We start from the raw sequence: 27,712 nt of genomic DNA on the forward strand, positions 1-27,712 counted from the left end.
TAATTAGTTTTCTTTAAAATTTTTGATTCGACGAATGTCTGCAACTAGAAGCGCATAATTTTTAAGTGCATTAAGTAATGCACTCTGCGTGAATTGTACTCTCAAATCTCCTCGGTTTTCGATGTATATTGGAATCATTTACAAATTTCTACGATTAAAGCAATTGACGTTCCAAAAAGGCGTAATCGAGAAACTAACTAGTACATCGCTTTGCATTTGAGACGCAGCGAACAAATGTCAGGAATAAGCGTGTATATCTTGCCAAATGAATTAGTCGAAGCAAATATGAACCACATGCTAGTGCGGTTTCGACGCTTCAAAGGCTGGCTTTTGCGGCTTTTGACCGCTTTGCTCTTAATTCATAAGAGATTTGCCGAGGCAAAGTAATGTCGGTTCCTACTGCGAGTTAGTCTGACTATGAGTATTCTATATATCTTATTTTATTATATTTCCCAATATCATTGATTATATAAATTTTATCCATCGAAGGAATATTTTTTTCATTAAATTATTGTTAGTGAAAATTATCTAAACATCGGTAGTCTTTGAATTGTGAGCAATTTGAAACGCATCAAAATTCTCGTGAATTTCAGTAGTCATAGAAATACACTTTTTTTGCAATGGAGTTTAATTTAAACTAGGGAAACTTATGGTTAAAATATTTGACGTTAAAAATTAGAAAATATGTAAAGAAATAAAAGATGAAAACCAATCGAACTTTAGACGAAGAAAAATAACTGCAAATGGTGGCAATTGACCGCAAGTGAAAGGGTACACTGTTGGAAGTTTGCCATCTCGTTTTCGTGAAGCACTCTATATATACTTTCATAAGGCGAAAGAATCGTGTCAGAAATAAAAGTCATCCCATTTGACCGAAGTGGACAGCGACGTGCACAACGATTTCCGGCAGGTTAGCCTCTTCAGCTGTACTTGAAGAAGAGTCGGAAGTGTCTCGGTTGAGAAAATAAGAAAGAGGAACGAGAAAACGCGACGAGAAGAAAAAACTGAGAGGAAGTATGTTGTTGTCATTCGACAAGCAGGAAATGCATTTATCGCATTAGCTCTAATGGCCGAACCAGGCTATCCGGTCTCTCCGTCCTTCGCGTCTTACTATCCGTCATGTTTATCATCCCTCACGATGGCCAATTGGATTTACTACTCCCGTCGCCAGTATGGAGGATGCGTTTAATCAAAAGCGACAAGCTAATTGCATCGACGAATTGCACAGGGGCAATTGAATTGTCTGATGACACTATGTTAAGTGAAATACTAACATCAAATAAGACAATCGTATTACACGTGAACTCGTTAAATCTTCGGGCCGATTTGAAGTTCGACATAATCAAAATATTCAAGAAAAAAATAATTAAGAATTTTATAAATTTAGTAAACTCGATACTCTGGAATTTTATAACGAAATTTTAAACGAGGAAAAATGTACTTTGTTTTATTTAAATTTATAATTACATACGAAGATTGAAAATGAGAAAAAACTAACTCGTTGAAATTCAATTGCAGTACGATATAAATTCATTAAACTTTTAATTATAAATATAAATATGATTATAAAAATATAATTTCATAAATATGTTTTTAGACTATATTTGTGGAAAGTCACTGCTTACTGATCGGATCTGCGATTTTACTTATATATCCCTCACGTTGACCAGCTCGACTTGATACTTGGCGTAACTCTGATTACTTCATCCAGTCTCGTAATAGGAGGCAACTAACTACTATCCTTCATTCTAGATCAATATGTTCTTTCACAGAGGGTTCTTATCATGATCTCTCGTTAGGGATCATAACGAGATTTCACCGGCAATCGTATTCGATATAGAATAACAAGCAAGTTTGGTCGAACTATATTAATTTAAATTTAATCACTGTTTAATATTGCAAAAAAAAAAAAAAAAAAAAAATGTTATCGTTGCGTGATAGTTACTCGTTAAAATTTATCATAAAAAAAGTTGTCAAGTTCACGCTCAGAATTGCATCTTCTTATCTGAATACGTCTTTTTTCAACTACATACCAAATAATTTACTTCAATATAATACTCTCTACTCTTATCAGACATGAGTATCTTTAATCATTAAGTATGCGTTTTATTAAAATTAAAAAATTGCTTTTATTAATAATTCTATCGCACAAGCGTGGGAAAAATATTTTTATGAATATCATTTGCCAAACATTAGGAAATCTTATTCGTCAAAGGTTTGACCAGTGGTTTTTTTTTTTTTTTTTTTTAAATGACGGAAATATGTTTCAGTATATTTCTTCAGGAAACGTACTTAAAAATCTCATTTCAAGAGAGTATGTCACAGGTAGAGTCATAAACGTCTTTCGAACTTTCAACGAACCTTTTAATAATTCGGACCGGTTATAAAACACGCGTGGTGTAGAATTATCTCGCGAGCCACATCGAAAATTCTAACATTACCCTACTCGTGAATCACCGTAAAACAAAGTATGTAGTAAAAAAGTCGGGCGATCAAGTGCCCGAGCGTTTTAACAACCGGTGTCGTTGGTCGTTAAAATGTGTCGTTACCGAAAATCGATAAGAATTTAACGCTCCTAAATTGGTAGAATTGTTCGCGCAATTTCTCGATGTAACTTTAATCAACGAGAAAAACGCTATTTCCGGAGTTGATGACTAATAACGTGATGAAAATTTTCTAATTTCGCTATCAAGTTTTTACACCGAATTATTTCGTGCTAACCGAAGAAAATTATGTTTACGAGAAAAATCACGCCATCTTTTTCTCGTAAAATAAGTGTGAATTAAAATTTTTGATTCGACTATTAAAATTTATAGCTGTTTGTAAATTAATTTATCAGAAAATTGATTTATTTCGTTATTCATATTTTATTAGCGTCCGTTTATCATCGCACATAACGCTCGGTATGCATATTTTTGAAGTCTTACTCGATACCAGCACATTATTTCACGGTACACATTAATGCTGCTGCATAAATATCTCGTAGATTACATTATTCGCATTATCAAATTGATACGTAATGCGTAAATCAAAGATGAATATTTCGATTTATGTAATCTCATTTAATATTGTCGCTTCTCTGTAAAGAGTAGAATTTCACCGGCATTTAGATAATGTAATATTACAAATAATTTTGTTTGCAACATATATATAATTACATATAATTACATATAAATATTGATATGCCAGTCTTACATTTCAAAATAGATAATTAACATATTTAATAATAGTACGTTAAATTCATATTGTAATTAAACTTTAATTAATTTTTAGTTAAAACACTCTTTTTTATTAATTAGTATTAAAACCGCAAAAACTTTGGTAAACATTTTTTCGTTCAATATTTCTCGTATTTATTTGCAGAAGCATCCTTTTTATGCTTTATTAGAGACTAGAGAGAGTGTGCGCTTTCATCATTCTTTAGTCACAGAGCAAGATTCATTCTGGCGAATTATAAAAACAGAGAATATTACAATATAATGAAAGAGCTGCTTATACTTTATATAGTATTTTCGCAAATACTTTTATTTTTCACCGAGAGAGCTTAGAAAGAAAATTATAAAAAATTTTATACAGATGAAAATTCTTTTTACATGTCTATGTAGGATAGCTACAGCGATATGCACTGGTACATATACAATATATCGCTGTTTGCTGTGCGATAAGTCATTCAAAGTTTTGACGATCGCGTTTCATCGAGGTGAATTCATCCTCCGTCCGGATGAAAGATACTCTCACAACGGCGCGATGCGGGATCGCGAAACCTGAAATTGCTTCCGAAAGTAACTCTTCACCAGTCAAATACAACAAATTCCTCCGCCCTCATCCGTAGCGTACATTCCGCGAGCGTTTGTTGTATCTTCTCGAACAGAAATGTGGCCGAACTGTCTGCCAACTAGCCACGGGAGAGCTCGTAGTTTATATTCTTATTCCCGTCACGCGTTTTCTCTCTCTCTCTCTCTCTGTCTCTCTCCCTCTCTTTGTTTGCCGACTCCGCAGGGATATGTCGGGAATTCCTTCTCGCGTGTGAAATAGGCAGCTTTCCGCATCCGTCTTGCCTTCCGTGAGGCTGAGATAGGAGAGAGAGGTTCCTTTAACGAGAACGATAATACGACTTCATCAGCGGTTCTTGCCCTGACGCAGCTGGAATTTCGCACACCTTGGCCGCATTCCTACGGGAAGTTCGCCGTCGTCTTTCCAACTGCAGCGACGGACGACGACGTCGCCGGAAGAAGTTTTCCGGAACTTCTCTCGGCACAGTTCGCGTCCTCATATACGCAATCCGCAAATTGCAAGCGACTTGATTTTAATAAACTGGCTAGATAGCAAACAATTCTTTAGCCTTAATATGTGATATTTATGGTTTTTATGAAATTTATCAGACAAAGGCCACTCAACGTGAAAATAAAAATTTACATTTGTTACTTTTCGAATCTCGCGAGGAATGTGTGAGATAATTTAATTTTTGCATTGAATAAAAATATTATCTCATTATTCATGGTTATAGCTCAAGAATCGAATTATATTTAGATTATGTTAAATAAACGAGAGAAAATTGTTAATAAATTGTTAACGAAATTGTAATTATTATGTGAGAGAAAATGATTAAAATTAATAAAATATTAAATTGAATATTATAAAATATAATGAAGAAAATAGTGACAATTATTCAACAATAAATTGCTAGTAATGCTGTAACAATAACTACTGTAAAATATAATTTATAACCATGTAATTATAGTACGATCCTGATCTCATTTCACGTAGAAGCGAGTACAATTTCATCGATCGTATGCATTACAAATTACATCGCCTAGATCTCGATTAAGTGCCTCGTGAAATTACAATTCTGCCGAAAGTGGAATACTTTGATCAATCTATTTGTACTCGCGTATGTTACTAACTACATCACTTCGTTAATGCAAGTATCATACTAATACTAATATTTTGTTACGAAAAGTTTGTACGAAGGATGTCAAGTTATCGTAAACAATCATGCCCTACTTGTATTGCATTTTACTATCTCTTAAACTTTGTTTATAAACTATCTATGTAAAGTTATGTGTAATTAATGTTTAATACACGCATACTTGCACTCATTTGCTTAACGATATATCTTTAAGAAGACAAATTGATATCCAACTATAAAATGTATTATGTTTAAAAAGATTGCATATATAATTAATGCATATGCTATAGTGTCATTTTCATATATTTATACAGATATTTCTTTTCATGAAAAAACATTTTGATGAAATAATGAAAGAAAACATTCGAAGAATTATTTTCATAACATTATTTTTTCAAAAGTTGATACAATTCTTTTTAAACGATAAAATATATTCTTTGATATTTGCTTCATCAAAAATTTTAGAACATGACGTATAGTACCCCTGTAAAAATCGGAGCAGAGATTCATCAAAATTGATAGATGATACTCGCGTTGACAACAGGTATGAATAATAGCAGCACGTAGAATACCTAACAATAAAGTTTTATGACCAATGACACATAACCTTGAGACATAAAGCAACGCGGGAAAAATCTTCAAACCTTCAAGATCCATGCGACAGAGAAAATGAAAAGGAGATTAATCTTTCCAAAAATAAATGTTTCTTTTTCAAAAATCAACTTTCGAATTAAACCAACTTAAGGACGAGTCGGAATAGCCAATAACGAATCGCTACTAATTTTTCATCGGCAATCTAAGCGTACCGTTGTGTAAATCAATACTGTGGCACACCTGTGCACCCGGATTTAGCAGTCGAAAGAGATTATTTATAGAGCGAGCGATGCGGGGGAGGAGGGCCTTTATCGCGAACATTCAAATTATTCCGCGCGAGAGAAACAAGAATTTTTAATCTCGCGGAGGCTGATTTAATCTGCCACGCGGCTGTTACACGAATTCGACTGATTTCGCGCTTCGCAAAAGGAAACGGGACTCACCGCCTCGAGAAAATTGCACACGTTACCTTTTCTCCAGCTCTCCCGAAATTATTTTGGCAACCTTTCAAGCGCGCTACGCCTGGAATTGCGAAAGAATCCGCGAACATCCGCCGTGGGATTTTCATTATCAGCGACAACGGGGGGCGGGGGCCACCTTGTCGCGGGTTTAAAGCCTGATTTATAGCGCGCATCCGCGACCTAGACTATCGTAGAATTCGTGGAGCAGACGGTGCACGAGGTGGACGATTCTCGTCAAAGTTTGTTGCAACTTTTTGATACTTATTATTAAGGTTAAGATTATGTTAGAAATCTTTAATTAATTTGACCGTAAATATCATTTTATAATTATAAACGATTACTGATTATTATATAGAAACAGTTTTATCCAACAATTTTCAAGAATTAAAGATAGAATCTTAATTTCCAGTTTATTGATACTCTTCTAATGGATCAAACGGATCTTATTTGTACAATTTTTTATTTTAAGACTTAATTGTCAAGATATTTGAAAAAGTATATAATTAATATTTTATTTAGGACAAAATTATACTTGTTTAATAATTAGTCATATTTAGCAATGTGTATATATATTTTGTTTACTAATTTTTTTCAAAAACAATTATTATGATTGTTTTCCGCCGATTGCGCGTAATATAATTTTGATACAGAAAATTACATGTCTGTATTTGTCAAAGAGATATTGTTACATGTAGGATTTTACATTGTGTGTTTGGGAAGCTCCAGATACTCGCTAACATGTATGTCTGGGGAAACAACGAATAATAGGTAGCCGGTTGTGCCAACAAGTAAGTTCCAACGAACATTCCGCAAATTAGTATAGCATTGTTCACGCGGTCCCATATTTGCATAAAGAGGAATTTATAATAGCTCGCTTGCACAAGCTGTGTCGGCCAAATTGTCAAAACGGAAACGGCAAAAAGCTTTCCAAAAATGAAATGACACAACATATATTTTATATATATATATTAATCTCGTCTCTTTTTCAGTTCAAGTGACTTTTCTAATAATACAATTATTTTTCGTTAAAGATTTATTCATAATTCGATAAATTGTGACGCAATCACGTTTGTAAAGCTGGTGCGTATTTTTAATAGGCTTTTAAAATAATAATTATTTATATAATATAATAATTTATATATTTATATATATAACAATATTATAATTACATATATAATTTATATAATTCTATCGATAAATTTGCAGAATAATAAATTAAAAAATCCATATACAATCGTAATTTAAAATAAAATATTAAAAAAAACCTTCTGATGAAGACTTAAGAAACAATACGACATTCTCTATTTACAATACGGCTTTCTTCTACTTTATTTAAATTTTACTTTTTTACGGAATATCTCATTATAAAGTCATAATTTTGTTTGTTATAAGTATAAGAAATTGTAGATATTCAAAGGATCATGTTGCTTGGCTTCAATTTAATTAAAATCTTACAGACATGTTTTGCATCAGTCTAGAAATAATCCGTTCTTCAAAACTCGCGTAATCATCGTGACAAATGTTCGTTAAAGACGAGAGATGATGGCGGATAAAATTTTATCATTTATCACAGTCGATGAATGGATCCTAAAGATATCGCAAGAGCTGATTACTTGCTTCATTATATTATGCGTAAACTGTCAGGCCGCGCGATTGTAATTTCGCGAAAAGTGATTATCCTCTATATAATTATCCCGGGAAAATTCCATGAGAAACGAAGTATATTATACGCTCACATCGCAGCCTGTGCGATTAAACAACGCAATAAAGCGCAACGATAATAAAGCGCAAGTAGTGCACTGTTTGCCGTATGATCTTCATATTCTGACCTTATCTTCATATTACGCTCGAATTATTCATTTCGCAGCGAAAATATCAGTTGTATGTGTTCAATTGAAACAGGACCAACGAAACTGGGTGCACAATGTCAGAAAAAAATATCGAATAGGGGTGCGCTGTTAAAAAAAAAAAAAAAAACTGCTTGTGTTGTAAAAAAAAATTTATTATTTTTTTCCCTATTACACAAAATATATTTTTTTCGTTGTTACTTTCGATGTACTTTATACAATGCAGAAATTAGATATTTGTATATCCATACTACAATAAAAAGTAAAATAAAATCTATATTATATAACGTTACAAGAAGATATAAATGAATAAAGACATAAAAGAAATAGTTATTAAAAAATCAAAAACTCTTTGTTCAAAGTTTAATTAAAAACTTAACGTAAGCTTTTGTTTCAAGTCATCACGCATGATGTAGACATATTAAATTTTTATCAAAGTCAATTTGCGGGTAAAAATGTACGCTAGAAATGTGCTTCACGGTTTTATGAAAATTTCTTTACGGCGGTCGTAATTTACGATTTTTTTCCGATTACGTTGCTGATTACCACTCATGAATAAATCCGATTACCTCTTTCTTATTATTTTAATGGAAATATGCGGGTCTTCAGTGCGGAACACACAATTCGCGTTCATATGGTATAAATTCGATGTCGAATGGATCGTTGGAATTTTTACGTCGAATATAAAGCTTCCGGTGAATTGGTCTCCTCTAAAGGATCGTCAGAGTGCACGTAGTAGGAGGATATTCTTTTTTTTTTTTTTTTTCTTTTTATACTGAAACGAGAGGAGATCGCAGACATAAAAAAAATTGTATGGAGACGCCGGAGATTACGGCATTTTTCCTTCAGGATAATATTGTCGCCACTTGGAAGCGTAGCCGCTTTATTCTTAATCTTTCTTGCGCTCGACGCGCAAATTTCTTTCGCTATTGAGCACTCGAGTGGACGACGTAATATCCCATCTAGAAAATTCTACGAGCGTTATTTCTTGACTTGTTCTCCCGTATTTGAATATTTTCCATTGCCGACCGAGGATACTCTCTCACGTTTCAATTGTCGCTATTGCATGAAAATATCCGAACTGAGATATTTTGAAGAGAAATATTTTCAGTTGCAAATGGCTGCATGAAAGACTGGTATTGAAATGTAAATATCAATATTGACAGAACAGATAGTATGTATAAACTTGCATCCATATCAACTATCAGTGATTGATTTTGTGGCAAAACTCTCGAAGTAGATATGACTTTTTTCACAATTTTCTCTTAAAATGTTGAAGTGACTTAAAATGTTTTCTTAACTCGAGTAATTAGAATTTGCAACTAATTTTTATAGATTTCAACAAGAACAATTATTTGAGAAGCTAATATTGTCTCAAGACTTTTGAAATCTAATTCACTATAAATTTTTTCTTGAAATTTTTAATATCAAATATCTTTATAATTACAGGTATCAACGAATTAAGAATTTGAACATGTTAGTTGACATTTTGTACATAATCGGGTAAATTTAATTTTTTTTATATTAAAAAAGTAAAATTATTATATTAATTAGCATTAATATAATAATTAAAAAGGTAAAATTATCTATTGTATTTATCTAAAGTAAAATTGTCTACTGTATTATTATTTATATTTTATTACCTTATTTTAGATACAGTAATTTATAAATTATCATTATTACATAAATTATTACTATTATTATTTTAAATTATTTTATCAATTCTGTCACAGACCCGCGTATATTGGAGAAAGTATTGACATGAAATATGGCACGTTGAAAAGAATTAATGATACTCGTAAGGAAAACTTAGTTTTGTTTGCCTTTCTTTGCCACTCGCGCAAATTTTCAACTCGATACAAACATTTCTTTGTTTGGAGGGGAAGCATTTCCCGATTTTGCACGCTTCCGATCGTGGATCAACGTCACCCACTACATAGTCTCGTTTGGCAACATTATTCTATTTTAACTCACAAAGAAGTTCTCTCCGAGCGTTGTCGATAAATCTTTAAGTAAAAAAAAAAACTTGAGAAAGTTGCTCGCGAATATACGAGCACGTGGAGTATCCTCGATAAACATGTGGACAAAAACGATGATACGACGCATTTTACAATGTAATGCTTCTACCATTTTATATGTCGAGTAACAAAAGATAGCCAAAACTTTCGCGAACGAAAAGATCGACTTGAAATTGACAGACTGAAGAGAGACTAACAATAAGAGTCTTTATAATCGAAGGAAAGTTTGTGACATTTTGAAACGTTCTAAACGTAATAAATAAGAAAAAAAATAGAGAATGATTTATGAAGATATAATTCCTATAGACACGTACTTTTTTCATAGATTTTAATTTTAACATTGATAAAAATGCTTCATTTGACTTTAGAAGGGAGCACTTTATTTCAACGACGTTTAAACGATATGATGAAATGTATATCCGATATAAAATAACGGAAATTGATATCGTTTTCTTGTAAAGTATGCAGTATAAGTGTACAATTGTTCATAAAAAACTTTTAACAGTTTCATTTATACATGTATCACTGTTCGTTTAATTTTATAACTGCTTTATATGTACTTTGAAGAAATAATTTTAAAAGTTATTTAAACAGAAAATAATTGATACAGTAATTGCAATTATCGCGCTCATTTTCGAGCATGTGACAAATTAAAAAAAAAAAATTAAAATATAGAAGATAGATTCCCTTTTTTACACTACACTTTATGCATGGAGTAAGATGTTTTATCGAAGTTTGTCTCTTATTTCTACGCAGAAACTATTTAGTATCTTATTTCACTGATAGCAACTATCTACTGCAGCGCGAAGATAAAGCAAACTTGTTAGCTTCAACTAATTCTCTATCTCTTTCTGTATTATACCCGATAAAACCGAATGCAATCTCAGAGAATGGTTGGCAGAGAAAAAACCTTCACTTAACCGAGATTTGCACAGTGCAACGTATCTGCTGGTGAAATCCCAATGAGCCTCAAAATAACGAGGGGGACAAGGAAAAAAAGAAAATTCGCGCGGGATTCATGGACGATTTTCGACCGCGATATTTGGCGTTTCACTTCGTCGAGTGACTTCGCCGCTGAAATAATCCTCGTCGCGTGCGCGCGGGTTTAACATTTCCCGATAAGCAAAATATATCGTCCCGGCCAAGCGTTTGACGTCGCTCGGTCCAGAGAGATATATGGCCCTCACTAACACCCCCGTGAGTTACCAAAGTCGACGGTAAATTTCCACACGCCGCATCTCGTCTCTCGTTATACGTAGCCGAGGAAAAATATCGAATATTTTCTTCGCAGAGGAGCAACGGGTGCGACAAGAGCGAACTTGGAGGAATTTCCGAGTCCGGCATTGAAGGCTGTAAATCTCTTTCTCGTCGTCACGAGACGACGATCGAGACGATCCGTTCTGCTCGTTTAAAATTCCACGTCCGTCGCGTTTAAAAGTTTGTCGTTCAAGGCGTGCGTCCTCGTCAATTTCTCAAGCTTTTTACCATCGTCTATTATACGCGTCTGCTCGTGGCTACGCGATAACTTTGCGACACGTGATCATTTAACCTTTTCCTGTTGAATATATATATATATATATATATATATATATATATATATATATATATATATTTTTTTTTTTTTTTAAGTATTGTCAATGTAAGATACAAACTCTATGTTTGTATATAAGATAGAAAATCTTTGTTATAGAAAATTTGAAACTTTGATATTGTGAGACATACGTTTGATACGAAGAAAACTTGATGAAAAGATTAAAATGTAATTAATTTTGCAAGGTGTATTTTTGACGCGGTTGCTATTTACATATATATATATATATTGATGACGTAACGTTAATCAAATCAAATTGACTCGATTAATCAAAGAGTTGTGAATTATGTAAGACTGGTGGACCTAGAACCTCGTTCGTACGATATATACTCTATCCACCACGGAAGGATTAATCTTGAGAAAAATTTACGGCCGCAAGGAGATACGACCATGTCGAGACAGCCGGTGTATACGCACATCGTTCCCGCGATTTATATCCCAAGGAGCAAAACGGCGACGAGTAATGGCACAGCGATACAGTCTCGCCTAGACTGACAAGTGAAATACGGAACAGATCCGTGCGTTTTGTTCAAGTCGGGCGGACGGACCGCTGGTAGGGCAAATTATGGGCGACATTGTGTCGGCATCCTCTCTACGGTGATCCGATTTCGCTTCTCATTTCTCTCTCTCTCTCTCTCTCTTTTGTAGAATCTCGCCGTGAAACATGGATCCGATAGCATGCGTGCATTCGATACGCGTGGCTCTCGGAATTCTACGCGCGCGACACCATTTTTTCGCGCCGATATATCGCCGCATATTTCTCTTGTCCGAGATTTATTCCGAGTGGCGTCGCGAGGGGGGGTAGAGGGCTGGAGGGCAGGGTAATTAAGTCGGACACACTTTTTTTTGTCACGTGTATTTAGTGTGAACGGAATTTCTCAGTTTCTAAAGACGTCCGTGTGCGCTATATCTCTTCTTTATTTCACGTAGTTTCATCCGAGACATATATAACAGAAAACTGCAAAATGGCCATAAGACGCGCGAGAGGAAAGATATTTTCACCGCGTTCTTTTTCACAATTTTATTTCAGCGAGATCGGACGAAACCGGTAAACCAAGTGCAAATTCACCGCCGCTCAACATTGTGACAAGATTGCTGCACAAATTTATTCAGACGAATAATCTCTCTAATAGAGGAATGATAAATCTACGATTTATTCGATCAAAATATCAAAGATTTACGTACAAATAATTAAAAAACGGTAATAGAACGCACGATGTGCAAACATATTTTCAAAATGGAATTGAAGACGTAGATAGAGTTATACTCGGTTAAAATCGTGCGAAAAAGTTCGCAATATATGGCCACTATGGGATTATATGATGTCACATACGTGGCAAAGTTGCGAACTCGTTCGTCGGTTTTTTTTTTTTTTTTTTTTTTTTTTTTTTTTTTTTTGCGCAAAGAACAGAATTTCCAAGTCTCCGCCTTTCAATCGGCCAAATCCTCGTGAAGGCAGAAAACGAGAGCAAGATGGCTGAAGTGTGGTGGATTACCCCATCCCGATAGGTCGATTTTTCAGGAAGACATGACGAAAGAGAGATGTCGAATGACGTTGCGGTGAATCTCGGTGAATCAATCTCTGTCTCGTTACAATCCGTCGGTTTCATGAAGTCGTACATTCGCCTTCGATATTTTGTCAGAATCGATCGTTCATCTCCGCATCCGGCTCGCTGTTCGAGCGAGATTAATACGTGTGTTGCGCGCGTAACATCGGAAGACTAATTAATCTGTCGGCTTTTACATGGTAAAGTAGAGGATCGAGATATTAATAAGCTCACGATGCTGGCGTAGGATAGTAGTTGGAATTGTTACTTGGATTCTCGATTACGAAAGTTAGTAACGATGCTGTTAATTATGTTGATATTAATATTACAGTAATTTGAAATTTTGTAGAAGTTAGTATAGAGAGAGAGAGAGAGAGAGAGAGGAGGGGAGGGAAAATATTATTGATATCTTAGTAATAATCTCGCAAGATAATGGTAACATTTTGTACAATAAATATAATAACACAGATAAACACGTGTACGTAAAATAAATAAAATTATCAGAAAGTAGAATATAATTAGTTACAAAGAATTACACGATGGCTAATTAAAAATAGCTGTAAGATTATTTCTTGCAAACTTTGGAATTAAAAAATTACATTAAATAAAAACTCGTTACATGATAATGTTAATCACGTGGCTGACTTTTACTATGAAACCTTTTGAAAATAGACACTGCGGTAACAGTTGTTTTATCAGTAATTAAATATCTTTAATCGATTACGCTCGTTTTCAGATTAGGTCTCTCTGTGTCTCCATGTCTTTATTGTAGTGTAATAAACGTAATGGTATATCTATGAAAAATCGCGTGCATAGAACGTTCGCTATTAAGCGAATTAGCCGTAATATGGTTACATCAACGACGAGACGGCGATATATTCCAATTACGCTAACGAGTAGAACGAAGTTTTGGACCGATTTTTTTTTCTACTCTCGGAATCGCGATGGTATAAACTTCGCGCAACGCGAGAGTTGATCATCCGGATAATTAATTTGCATCGCGCGTGCTATCACTATAAATTTGCGGCAAAATTCCGCGGCGATATCTCTCGGCGATACGTACGCTGTAATTTGCGTTAATCGATTGATTGGCCGGTTTCCAATCCCATCTATCCACCCGCATTTTGTAGATCATTGAAGCGGTAAACGCGATCGCGCTTAAAAGGCTCAAATAAAAAATTTTCCCTTGAGAATTGTATAAGAGAAAATATTCGCAACATTAAATCATGGTGGACCGCCGCGTAGTTGAAGAAATAGAGAATCGAATTAATTAGGATTTACACTAATCAATGTTGCAACCATTCCTCAGGGTTTCGATAATCCAAGAGTGATTCAATTAAACACAAATCGGAAAGTGCAACATCAAAAGGATAAAAGTCTTATCTTCCTTTAGAAGAGGAATTAACTCGTACGGAATTAAATGCTTTTAAATTCGAATGTTATATATGTTTGACATATCTGATGCTTATCGCAATACCTACATTTTTCTTGTATAATTTTTATCATAATAAATATATATTTACTTAAAAAAAAATAATACGAAGAGAGAAGAGAGGGAGAAGGAGTTTGTTATTTTATTATTTAACATATATTTTAATTATTTATTATTTTATTGTTGAGTTTTGTATAATATATTTTTACATGAAATCGAAATAGAAAATTGAAAGCTTTGAATAATAATTGAAATGGAAATGAGAAAAAAATGTTTTTATTTATATAAATGAATATTTGAATAATATTTAACCAAAATCTTTAACCAGTCATTCATCATATTCTGTTTATGCGTTGTTCAAGATAATAGAACAAAAAGTTGAGCAGTAATGAAACTTTACTAGAGGCGGTAAACCGTTCCTCTCTCTCTCTCTCTCTCTCTCTCTCTCTCTCTCTCTTTCTGTCTCGGCATAAAATCGTCAATCTATTCGCTTTATTACACTGACAAGGTACAAAATGCATTATGGAATAAAACAATCAAGAGGCGAGCGGATAAAAATGCATTATGAGTCTCTCTTGAAAATCGTAAAGTGTCAAAGTTATTCTACCATAAAAACGTTTTATAGATTACTTGATAAATCTAATGCTATGATTTTTGCTAAATGAAAATGTCAAACGATAGATATATTTGTTGATGAAATATACAATTGTTAATAATTTTATTTTATTTATTAAATAAAGTGTTGCTTTTTTCACAGATTTTATAACAATTATATCAACATGATTGGGATTACCAAGATTATGATAATGTAAACACAATATTCGAATATAATTATATAATATTAGTATTTTAAATTTGCTAATTGTTATAAAATTATCAAATATAAATATGATGTATGATTTTTTATTTAATAAATATTATAAAATCAAAAGCAAATGTAGGGAACCTAACCATTATTGGTAAAATAAATGCTTTGAGACATCACATCTGCCACGATATCTCAGATACATCGAGATATTGATTATGATAATCTGGTTAATGAAATTTCGAAATTAATCGAAGCGGAATTTCTCACATTCGTAATACTAAGTGACACCGATCCAAGGGTCGGTAGGGGCCTTAATTTAGTGTGCAACTCCAGAGTAGAAGTGACCGTCTCGAGGGAGCCCTCTTGGCGTTAACGGACCACCCTTTCAGCACGAGATCGAGAGTGGCGAAAAGCCTCGAGGGTGCTCGTATTTATAGGAACCAATCGAGTGTTGCAGGGTGCGGCTAAGAAGCGAATGTTCCTCTCGGCGTCGTCGGGGCGACGCAAAGGGTAGACGGATAGGGAATGGGGAGGAAAGGCTGGAAGAGAGAGGTGGGGGCTTCATCGATTTCTTACCCCGTGGCCCAGTAACGCGTTTCGTGGGACCGTCGTGTGCTGTCATTGGGTGTAGCTTCCCCCGGCGAGAGGATCTTGATGCACCACAAAATGCACGAGCTCGAGAAAATCGCCGATTGTCCCGTCGATCGTTCATGGTCGGGGTTTTTACCCCGACGGTACTTAATCGTCTCGTTAGAGCGCGCAAAACTTTGGTTATTTTACGATTTGGAGGCGGATCTCGATTCTACGGCATTAGTAGGAAAAGTTATTTTACGACTCATTATAAATAAATTTGATATCGCACTTGATTATTTAGCGATTGATAGGTTAATATATCGTTTTATAATTGCATTAAATTCTATTAATACACGTGAATAAATCAATGATTAATTGGAGTGTCCATTAGCAGCGTTAAACTGTTTGCTGATAATTCACTAAGCGTATCCTATCTATTTACATATCTATGTGCATTACACATTTTTGTCATTTCGCAGATTATCTTTACGATCAGAAACGATTCAATGCAAAATTTCCTTACTTTAATTAAATATTTCCATCATATCTAATTTTCAAGCTTATATAAAAGTGATAATTACCGGAATCAAAGTTATTAAGTATAGTTATCCAATTACTTTTCTGTTTTGCGAAAAGGATGATATTTCTTCATGAAGTATCTTGAAAGAAACATTGAATTTGGTATTTGGCGTGTGTTAATTAAAAGTTGGAATCTTGAGGAAACTTTAAGGACAAACTTTCAGGACGAAATAAAGATGTATAGCAGCTTGAATAAAACTTGAAAGTTCGAGAGAGAGAGAGAGAGAGAGAGAGAGAGAGAGAGAGAGAGAGAGAGAGGCCAGTTACGAGAGGACAGTTACGTGTGCGTTCGTTAATTCCGGGGATTGTGTGTTATCAACGTTTTCTTTCTCCAAGAAGATAAATTCCGTAACTTTTCCGCTCGCGAAAGACGTGCGATCTGTCTCGATTATGGTAATCTAGTATCGCATTAAAGCGCAGAGTGCGATAACGCATTTTCGTATACCAAGCCGATTGCAATCTATTAAAAGGAAGATTCTGACATTCCTCCGTTAACAATGATGTATGTACAACCCGAAGCGGGTAACACATTTACGATAAGCGCAATGATGAATTATCATTACGTAAATTTCATCTATCACGATGCCGCCTCCTCCCTCCCTCCCTTCCTCCCTCCTCCCCCCCCCCTCACGTCATACACTCGCGGTGAGATATACACGCATCCAGGGTATGTAAAACTTTTATCCCACAGTCATGTCGGAAGCAATATGCTCACGAATCAATCACGCTTTCCTAAATCCATTATCACGGGCGATCTTGGTGAAAATGAGCCACGGTTATATTTTCCACGAGCTACGTGTTAGTCACGACCGACGTGATAAATTTCTTGTAACGGCAACGTTTAATAACGATCGACGGATTAATAATGCGCGCGCGCGCGCGCGCGCGTGGAGTTTAACAGCACTCCGTGCGATAACAAATTTTCTCGCGTCAGATCGGTCTATGCAGCCGCGTAATTGTGCATATTGATGATACGCGTGCGATAGATACCGTACGCACTGCTTGCCATTTCTGCGAGTTTATTTACATAGAGAAAATTAGATTAATGCGAGCTCTACTCACGTTTCACGATAATATTTGAATCCTATTACATATTCATGTAATTTACAACAGTGTTTTCCGACTGTTCTCTATTTGAAATTGCTTGTTGTTTAAACAGACTAAAGTATTTATTCGGCAAATGGAAATAAATTCTCGGCAATGTACACCAATTGTTGCCAATTGATTTGCTCTCTGGATGCATTTATTGTGTCATTAAAAACTAAATAACGAATCAAATAATTGAGTGCTTGCATCTTGCGACAACAAAGCTGGTGTCCCTCGGGCCATATTAATGCTAGTTGAGATTACAAATTTGTTATTCGCTGTTTACGAAAGATATGAACATTTTCTCCATCATGGGCTCTGATGATTATGAATGAGGAAAAATACATTTTTGCTTGCAAAATAATTTTGTATCTAATTTCTATTCAGAGCAAACTTGTAAAAAAATTGGAAAAAAATTCTCTCCCGAATCTAATTAATTGTTTCAATTAAAGTAAATTAAACAAAGCTCGCATATATAATACGCGCATACACTTGTATTAAGAAATTCACACGTTGTTCCTCGCTATTGTTGAACTATCGTACTTTGTGAGGTGGCGAGGGAGAAGAAACTCGCGCGCGCGTCCGAATTAGCTTAATCAACCGGGTATTTGTCGAGGAAAGAAAGCGGTCTCGGAGTTTCGAGAGAGACGGAGAGAGACGGAGAGAGAGAAAGAGAGAATCCTTGGCAGAATACTCAGGGCGACGTGGTCGCGGTCTGCAATATCATGAGCGTCGCGCGAGCGGACTTTTTGCGAGAGAATGTATTTTAATAGCTTCTCCGTTTAATGCCATGCTCGATGTACACACATATATTTGGCTACATAATGCCGGACGATTTTGCTAAATAAATACACGCTCGATTTGCGCTGCGTGCTCTTTTAAACAGTTAGCCCGCGACAGAATGAACGACGAGACACGGCCGTATATACCCGTTGGATAAAACGCGACTATCCGATTGATTTAATTCGACGATTAATTTAAAATAAATTCAACGCGCGCGTCTCGTTAATCGGTGGTGTTATTAGGGCCTCTTGCTGAATTTTTAATGACGAGAGCAACGTGTAATTAATCGTATGTTTCGTTTAAATTTCCTCATAATGCACGTATTGAACTGATAAAATGACAAATTCTCGTTATGAATTATGTGAAATTTATGTGATGTTTTCTACTCTTCTTGCCACACCATAAAATGCGGTTAAGAGCTTAATGCACCAATCTAGAAAAAGCATCTGTAATTATACATTTTTCTCTTAACGGGCAACCTAGTTCCATCAATAAATGTCTACTTCTGGAATGAAGTGCCGTTATCTGAAACTACTTAACCTTCTTGCCATCGGCGACCGGTAATTGCCCATCTTAAATTTCTGTAACGGGGCGAAAAAATGATTAACGGTCCGGGATTCTTTATCGCTCAAGTTCCGTACTTTAGTGCAAAGTATATTAAGACCAAACCGCGAGAATATATAATGCATAGAATAAAGCCGGGATGGGCGAGTTTTGAAATTCTACGATAATGTTCTCTCTTTTGCATTATTTAATAGTAATATTTTATAGCAATATTCTTCTTTAATTATTTCCTTCGACGATGCATTTATTAGTCATTTTTATTTTATACAAAAGTCAACTCGCAATATATAAGCTCATCGTTGCAATCATCATCATAATAATCGGCATCGTCACTATTTAGATATCCGCAGCGAATGAAACATGTTTAATTAATTGTGAACAATTTTGATTTAAAATTATTCTAGAACTTTTTACAAAATTGAAAAACTTCCTCATATATATATTGTAACAAGTTTTATCAAGCAATATAGAGAAGTCGTCACTATTCAGTTAAAATTTTAATATATAATTGACTATGCTCTCTTCTGCAGAAACTCTCGCAAGTTTCTTGAAAGCAACGATATCTATGCGAGGATGGATATATAGAATATTACCGAGGTTCTATTCAGAATTCAAAAATATGACTAACACGCTATATGAATTTTGCATTCATATTCAATTACTGTCAGAGTAGAATTCTAGTTTATTGTATTTGCCGAAAGGATACGCTTCTAAAGCGTATCATTTCTTCGAAGGAAATAAACTAAATAAAATATATCTGACGAATTTATATGATAGTATTTATAGTAGTTTGCTAATATCTTTTTACAAAAGTTGAATATAAATTTATGTTTGCACTAATTATTTATTATTGAATCATTAAAATACGATTTTAAACAAGAATAAAATCCTTAAGACCCAAGGCCCTAAAATCAAAGCTGAAAAAGTTCTCGTAATTTTTTATCTCTCGAATTGAAAATTTTTACAAGTAATCAAAATTTTATAAAATTAATTGTGATACGTTACAACATAATTTACTTGATACGCTGACGTTGAAACGCTCTAATCTAATTACTAAATTTCTTTGTTACAGTAACGAAATTCATCCGCATAGGGATAGCCGACAAGAACGATAATCCCCCATATTTCGACAAGGGCCTCTACGAGGCTGAGGTAGACGAAAATGAGGACATTCAGCACACGGTACTCACCGTCACCGCCAAAGATCACGACGAGTGTAAGTACCTGCTACTTTAATCATATTACCGCATATAAATGCCATTTTCATTTCTTTATATTACAGCTAAAGTTATAATAAAATTTATGGCTGTAATTTTGTGAATTTCTATCTATATGTATCTTACAATTAGATATATTTTAGTTTAGATATTTGAGCGATCTCTCTAAATATACATAATTAATTATAAACATGTATACGTGCGAAATAATTAATACTGAAGAGAAACTATTCTGAATTGCGGCCTTTTTCATTTATCACAAAATGACTAGTTTAATATAATGAGAGATGCAAGTTTCAATAAGGCCATATTGCTTTCAACTAGCATATTTCATACGGAAGGATTATTATTTCTGAAAATTCGAATTATTCTATTATTCTCCTACTTGTAGTCGAAAACTGCAATTACATTTATATTATGGAAATTTTGGCTTTCATTTCGGTTGAAGTATTTAAGCTTAGCAATAAAACGCGATTTGTAAGCGTGGAAAGTTTGCAATATATTTTGCACGTAAATTAAACAAAACAAAGTTCAACTGATGCATTTAATTTGTTTCGATATTTGATCTTTTTGAAGTAATGTAGTTAAACATATCGTTAAACGAATTTCTACAGTTTGTAGTCGAAACACATTTCATTCATTTAACAAATAAATGATACATATGAAATTAACATTTATATTTCTCAATGTATGATAAGCACGCAAAAATGTCAAATTTGATTCAAACTGTATTCTCTTTAAACTTTCGAGTATATAGCCAATATTGCGTAAACACATTAACGTGACGGTACGTGACGGGAGATCAAGCTCATGTAATTAAAATTTTGCATCGTTCTCTTCTGTATATGAATTTATATATGCGTACATATTATTAGTTTTCTTCCATATTTATTGGTCCAGTTAAAAATCGCACAGATAATGTTACATAGCTTAAATTACGCTTAAATTGAGAAATTAATAATAATGGGTATTAAAATTTTATTATCAACAGGGATAAAATCTAAATAAAATTTAAACATTCTATGCGTACGAAATCTCTAAAATGGAAATTACTGAATATTAGTTTTGTCAATCTTTTATTAGAATCTCGTATCTATTTCACAGTGAAACGCTTGAATTATCACTGAGGTAGATCGAGAATATCGAGCAAAGTTAAGATGGAACGATCGAAGGCGACATCCCCTGTAGCAGAGTACTACCCGAACTTTCTTACGCGATAAAACTCGTAGCGAGAACTTTTATCTTGAAATTCATTCGATTGCAACGTGCGATGTTGGAGAGAAGAAAAATCGCGACTTGCTTTTATTAAAAGCATTCTCCTTTCTCTGTCGCAGCCTCGCGTATTCGATACGAGATCACGAGCGGGAACATAGGCGGTGCATTCGCCGTGAAAAACATGACCGGCGCCATTTACGTCGCGGGTGCGTTGGACTATGAGACGAGGAAGAGGGTTGGTATCACCATTAGTGTCATTCGAGCGTGTCAACTGGACGCTTTTACTTTACTTTATAACTATTTAACGTCTGGGTTTATTCAGGAATTATTTAAAGTGTCACTTGTTGTACAGAAGATTCTAACATTAAATTGTTTTGCATCTTTTTTAAAGATAATTAATATTATCATTTTTTTTAAATTATTTTAAAGATAATTAATATTATCATTTTTTTAAATTATTTAGATCAATATAACAGAGGAAACTGTTTTATTTTACTTATATACAGAATGTTAAAAATAATGTAATGATAAAGATATAATAGCAATTTGATAATTATTTTTTTACATGTGAAAGTTATGTGTAATATTTAAGATATAAAACATAGAAGAACTCGATGATATATCTTCACGATAAAATTCGCGCGTTTTTTGCAGTATGAGCTTCGGCTTACTGCCTCGGATAACTTGAAGGAGAATTACACGACGGTTGTAATTCATGTGAAGGACGTAAACGACAACCCGCCCGTCTTCGAGCGACCAAATTACAGAACACAAATTACCGAGGAGGACGACAGGACTCTGCCAAAACGCGTACTCGGGGTAATTGCTCTCTCCTTATGCAACATCGAACTTCCGAATTATGTATTCTGAATGAACATTTACCGCTGACCGCAACGCATTTACAGTAAATTTGCAATTAATATTTGATCCTCAGGTTACTGCGACTGACGGGGATAAAGACAGACCGCAGAACATTGTCTACTTCCTAACCGGGCAAGGTATCGATCCTGATAATCCTGCTAACAGCAAGTTCGATATCAATCGCACTACTGGAGAGATCTTTGTTCTCAAGGTTTGTTTTCAAATTGATCAATATCATCTTTTTTTAATAAATATTATTAGAAACAACTACTCTTGCAATATCACACTTGTATAATACTATTAACATTATTATTATTATTTGTATAATAATTTTACTTTGTGCAAGATATAATATATATATATATATATATTATTATATATGCATTTTTTTCATCGTTTATTCTCTTCGAATTATTAATATTAGAAAACGAATTAGAAAAAAATGATATCGATATTCCTCTTATCAGTAATTACAAAATAAATTGATATAATAGAATTAAACAGTTGTATTGAATTAATTTTGGAAAACTTTTTATTAACGCTGTCATGTTTTCTAAATAATTTGAGATGGATTTTACTTCAACAAAAGTATTAAAATTAAAAAGAATGGTCCATTTAATTATCTCTTCAAAAGTCAAAGATCAATTTCGAATCGATATTTAATCACCTGGCGTAACTTGACATCTGGTTGACGTAGAAATTAATTCTTCCATGACTATAGAATGCATATTTGTGCACGTGTGTCGCTAGGCAATATCGTGACGGAATAATAATTCAAATATCGGTTCCGCGAGATGATATTGAAATTTAGAATTAAAGACTGTATCAATATATGTATAACATCCTCGTCGAGAATCCTACAATCGACTTACTCTTTACATGATTTTCACTTTCTTCCTTTTCTTTCGGCAGCCGCTTGACAGAGATCAACCGAATGGTCGGCCGCAGTGGCGATTCACCGTGTTTGCTCAAGACGAGGGTGGAGAGGGTCTCGTGGGTTATGCTGACGTTCAAGTTAATCTCAAGGATATCAATGACAACGCTCCAATATTCCCGCAGGGAGTCTACTTCGGCAATGTCACCGAGAACGGCACCGCAGGTTTGTGGGAAACTATCAATTGAAACGGTCCAGACTCGCGGTTACATTTCTCTACCGTTACGGTTATATCACGTTACCGAGTCATTACACACTTGCAACAGTATAAATTTAGGAGACTTCAGCTTATAATGAGTTAGACAATAGATAAAAGAATTCTTAAAATATATTTATTAACAATTTAATTTTTTATTCTTATCAATAAAGGGATAGAAATTTAATGGATTAATGTTCTTGATGTTTTTTTTTTTTTTTTTATCAGGAATGGTTGTGATGACTATGACAGCCGTAGATTACGATGATCCAAGCGAAGGAACGAATGCAAAGCTCATGTATTCTATCGAGAAAAATGTCATCGAGGAAGAGACTGGCTCACCCATTTTCGAAATTGAATCGGAAACTGGCGTAATCAAGACCGCGGTATGCTGCTTGGACAGAGAACGCACACCGGATTATTCTATACAAGTCGTTGCAATGGATGGAGGGGGGTTAAAAGGTAAAATTTTCTTTTAATAATTTCATTTTCATTTCAATAACTCAACTTCTCAATAGCTCAATTTATCACACAGATTCTTCTTTAATTAAAGTCATTATAACGTCGCATTTAGATTTTTATTGAACGATCTAAAACAAAGGATTTAATAATATAACCGGCAAATCACAAATTTTATTCAATAGAATATGAATCGTAAAAGTAAAAAGAGATTGGAATTATCTCTACATTTTATATTTTTTTTGTTACACTTTATATTTTTTTAACAAGATAAGAATGTCTATTGTGTTTTACATTGTCTTTACAAGTCACGTTCTGGTTTCAAGTCTTCACCTACAAAAGTTGAAACTCCGTACTATCATGTGCATAAAACGGCTATTTCCGAGCGCGTTTTGCATATTTTAACCGTTTTTCCTGGGATATCGAGGATGTTGTAGTACATATGTTTTTCCTCTCAGGTACCGGGACAGCATCAATACGGGTGAAAGATATAAACGACATGCCACCGGCGTTTACGAAAGAAGAGTGGTTTACCGAGGTGGACGAGACGGAAGGGCCAGATCTGCCGGAAATGCCGATACTAACTGTTACCGTTCACGATGAAGACGAGACCAACAAATTCCAATACAAGGTATCTCTTGCGTTTGCGATATAACGTTTTTAATTGGATAAAAAATTAAACAGGAATAGATGAAAATAAAATTTAAAAGAAAATAACACACAATTAGAACATTATAATAGTAATTTTGTTAAGTATTTTAAGGCATTTATTATTCTTGTCACTTTCAAACGTGAAATAATATAATCGTTATCCTTTTTTTTTTTTATTATTCAGTAATGATAAGAAGGCAGCGCGAAAGCTAAATATTGCCATGCTTTTTAGGTGATCGAAAATAGCGGTTACGGCGCCGATAAATTCACCATGGTGCGAAACAACGATGGCACAGGATCGTTGAAAATTGTACAATCGCTGGATTATGAGGACCAACTGCAGAGTAACGGCTTTAGATTTAGGATACAAGTGAACGATAAGGTGAGAAATAAGGAAATTAAAGGGACATATAAAATTTTAGAAAAAAATTAAAAAAGAACTCGAATTATATAAATAATATAATTTTAATTAAATCTACATTTCTTCCTCTCTTTCTCTGAAATTTTTCTAGTTATGAAATTTTTTAAACGACTTAATTTTTTTAAATTACGAAAAAATATTAAATTGAAATAATTCTTCATAATAATGACTTGGAGCTAATTAGCAAATACTTTTTCAGGGCGAAGACAACGATAACGACAAGTACCACGTGGCCTATTCTTGGGTAGTTGTGAAATTGCGAGATATCAACGACAATCAACCTCAGTTCGAGAAAGCCAATATTGAAACTACCGTCCCGGAGAACGCTCGCATAGGTAGTAGTCTGGAAACATTCAAGGCCACTGATCCGGACCAAGGTGGAAAGAGCAAGGTCTCCTATTCTATCGATAGAAGCTCCGACCGAAAGAGACAGTTCTTCATCAACGAAAATGGCACTGTGTCGATACAAAGAAGTCTGGATCGCGAAGAAACTCCTCGACATCAGGTAAATTATAAGATGTCAATATAAATTAACAGATGGATATAAATTATTACATTTAATTATATTATCAAAAAATCGTAATAAAAATTAATTAAATGATTTATTGCCTTAGGTTAAAATTTTGGCAATCGATGATGGAATACCACCCAAGACCGCGACAGCCACCTTGACAGTCGTTGTACAAGACATTAATGACAATCCACCGAGATTCCTCAAGGACTATCGACCTGTTTTACCAGAGTATGCACAAACGAAAAAGGTCGTCGAGATTCTCGCTACCGATGATGATGACCGATCAAGGAGCAATGGCCCACCATTCACTTTCAGAATGGATCCTAATGCAAACGATGTTATCAGAGCTAGCTTTAAAGTTGAGAGCGATAACAGTAAGTTTGATTAACTAAATTTATTACAATATTACAAATTATTTTATAGAAGTTTTTTTATTATTTATTCTTTTTTATAATAAAATATTTTAATTAAAATAATGTAAATGTAAATAATCCATTATTCATATTCTCGTTATTTTTGCAGAGGGAGCCAATGGAGATGGAATGGCTGTAGTGTCATCTTTGCGATCCTTTGATAGGGAACAACAAAAGGAGTTTTTAATTCCCATCGTCATCAAGGATTCTGGAAATCCTTCTATGTCTGGGACTAGTACTTTAACGGTTATTATAGGGGATGTTAATGATAATAAAATGCAACCTGGTTCCAAGGAAATCTTTGTATATAATTACGCAGTACGTATTTACATTAAATTACACTAAATTAAAATTTTAATTTTCGTGTAAACTGCTTAAACTAAATAAATCTATATTTTATAATAAATTTTCAGGGACAATCGCCGGATACTGAAATAGGTAGAGTCTACGTGTACGATCTGGACGACTGGGATTTGCCGGACAAGAAATTTTATTGGGAAGGACTGGAGCACGCACAATTTAGACTCGATGAAGATACAGGAATGATTTACATGAAGTCTGGCACGCACGACGGCAAATATCATCTACGGTTTAAGGTCTACGATCGGAAACACACACAAACAGACGTACCTGCAAACGTAACTGTCACCGTGAAGAGTATTCCGCACGAAGCAGTATTAAATTCAGGCTCGGTTCGAATATCCGGGATAACGGATGAGGACTTTATTCGTATCTGGAATTATCAAGTAAGGATCTAAAATCTCACTAAATATATACATTTAAAAAATATATAAGTTATTAATATATTTTACTAATAATATTTTTTTATTAAACTTAAATCTTAAATTCTGCACAAAACTTTTTATTTTAATCAGTGGAAGGAAATAATATATGAGATTATTTGTCGATTTTTCAGAATCAAACTCTGTCACGGAGCAAAGCAGATTTATTTAGGGATAAGCTGTCACACCTGTTGAACATAGATAGGGATAACGTAGATGTATTCAGTGTCCAATTAAGAAGAGTACATCCACCATTGACAGATGTTAGATTCGCTGCACATGGTTCGCTGTACTATAAACCAGTTAGGCTTAATGGCATTGTGCTTATGCATCGTGAAGAGGTAAATGTCATTTGTAAGGCTATTGTAAAGGCTATTTGTAAAGAAAAAGTTTTAAACAGTTTTTAAGTTTTTAAGTGCCGTCGATTAAACCTTTTTTAAATGATCAACATTTTTTTATTGATTTTTAAAATTTTTAAATGCATTTTTAAATGACAGATCGAGAAGGATGTGGGTATCAATATAACTATGGTCGGCATCGACGAGTGTTACTACGAGAACGAGATGTGTGAAGGTAGTTGCACAAACACCCTGGATATCAGCAACCTGCCATACATGGTGAACGCAAACAGGACTGCTCTTGTCGGCGTACGTGTAGACGTAATAGCCGAGTGTACTTGCGGGGCGCGAAACTTCAGTAAGGGAGAGTCCTGCAGGAACAGTCCTTGTTACAATGGCGGGCGCTGCGTGGAAGATCGATTTGGATTATCGTAAGTAAAAATCAATCAAACTCTATATATCACGAACATTATATTTATATAATTATATATATTTATTTGCATAATTATTTATACAATATAATTATACGAATTTTGTTTTTTAAGAAAAACGTCGTTGTTTGCTAATGACAATTGAGAAATAAAATAAAATGGATATGTTGGATTAACAAAAATTTTCTTAAATAATTTTTATTTTTTGACTACCAACTCATAGCTCAAGCGTTCTTTTGTATTATTTTAGATGTCAATGTCCATCTGGCTACAATGGTCCGAGATGTCAACAAACGGCCAGAAGTTTTCGAGGCAACGGTTGGGCATGGTATCCCGCTTTAGAAATGTGCGATAACAGTCATTTGAGTTTCGAATTTATTACGAGGAAGTCCGATGGATTATTATTGTACAATGGTCCGATCGTTCCTCCCGAAGTCGACGAAGTGATGGTTTCCGGTAAGACTTAATTTTTTATATTTATTACATAA

The 27,712-nt window shown here is 34.3% G+C and overlaps 1 protein-coding gene across 11 annotated transcripts in view; it reads left to right on the forward strand.

Moving 5' to 3' along the window:
- LOC140673240 (neural-cadherin) overlaps window positions 1-27,712 on the forward strand; it is a 192,860-nt gene that overhangs the window by 156,119 nt on the left and 9,029 nt on the right. For all 11 annotated transcript variants that reach the window (XM_072906041.1, XM_072906040.1, XM_072906046.1 and 8 more), the window contains 15 exons: window positions 19,865-20,008; window positions 21,344-21,459; window positions 21,879-22,043; window positions 22,159-22,296; window positions 22,998-23,184; window positions 23,444-23,677; window positions 24,133-24,305; window positions 24,558-24,707; window positions 24,946-25,251; window positions 25,361-25,634; window positions 25,783-25,991; window positions 26,087-26,419; window positions 26,590-26,796; window positions 26,953-27,224; window positions 27,475-27,680. In XM_072906041.1, coding sequence (XP_072762142.1) covers window positions 19,865-20,008; window positions 21,344-21,459; window positions 21,879-22,043; window positions 22,159-22,296; window positions 22,998-23,184; window positions 23,444-23,677; window positions 24,133-24,305; window positions 24,558-24,707; window positions 24,946-25,251; window positions 25,361-25,634; window positions 25,783-25,991; window positions 26,087-26,419; window positions 26,590-26,796; window positions 26,953-27,224; window positions 27,475-27,680 — 3,114 coding nt within the window. The remainder of the gene's footprint in view (window positions 1-19,864; window positions 20,009-21,343; window positions 21,460-21,878; window positions 22,044-22,158; window positions 22,297-22,997; window positions 23,185-23,443; window positions 23,678-24,132; window positions 24,306-24,557; window positions 24,708-24,945; window positions 25,252-25,360; window positions 25,635-25,782; window positions 25,992-26,086; window positions 26,420-26,589; window positions 26,797-26,952; window positions 27,225-27,474; window positions 27,681-27,712) is intronic.

This window comes from Anoplolepis gracilipes, chromosome 14, assembly GCF_047496725.1.
Source record: "Anoplolepis gracilipes chromosome 14, ASM4749672v1, whole genome shotgun sequence".
Lineage (NCBI taxonomy): Eukaryota > Metazoa > Arthropoda > Insecta > Hymenoptera > Formicidae > Anoplolepis > Anoplolepis gracilipes.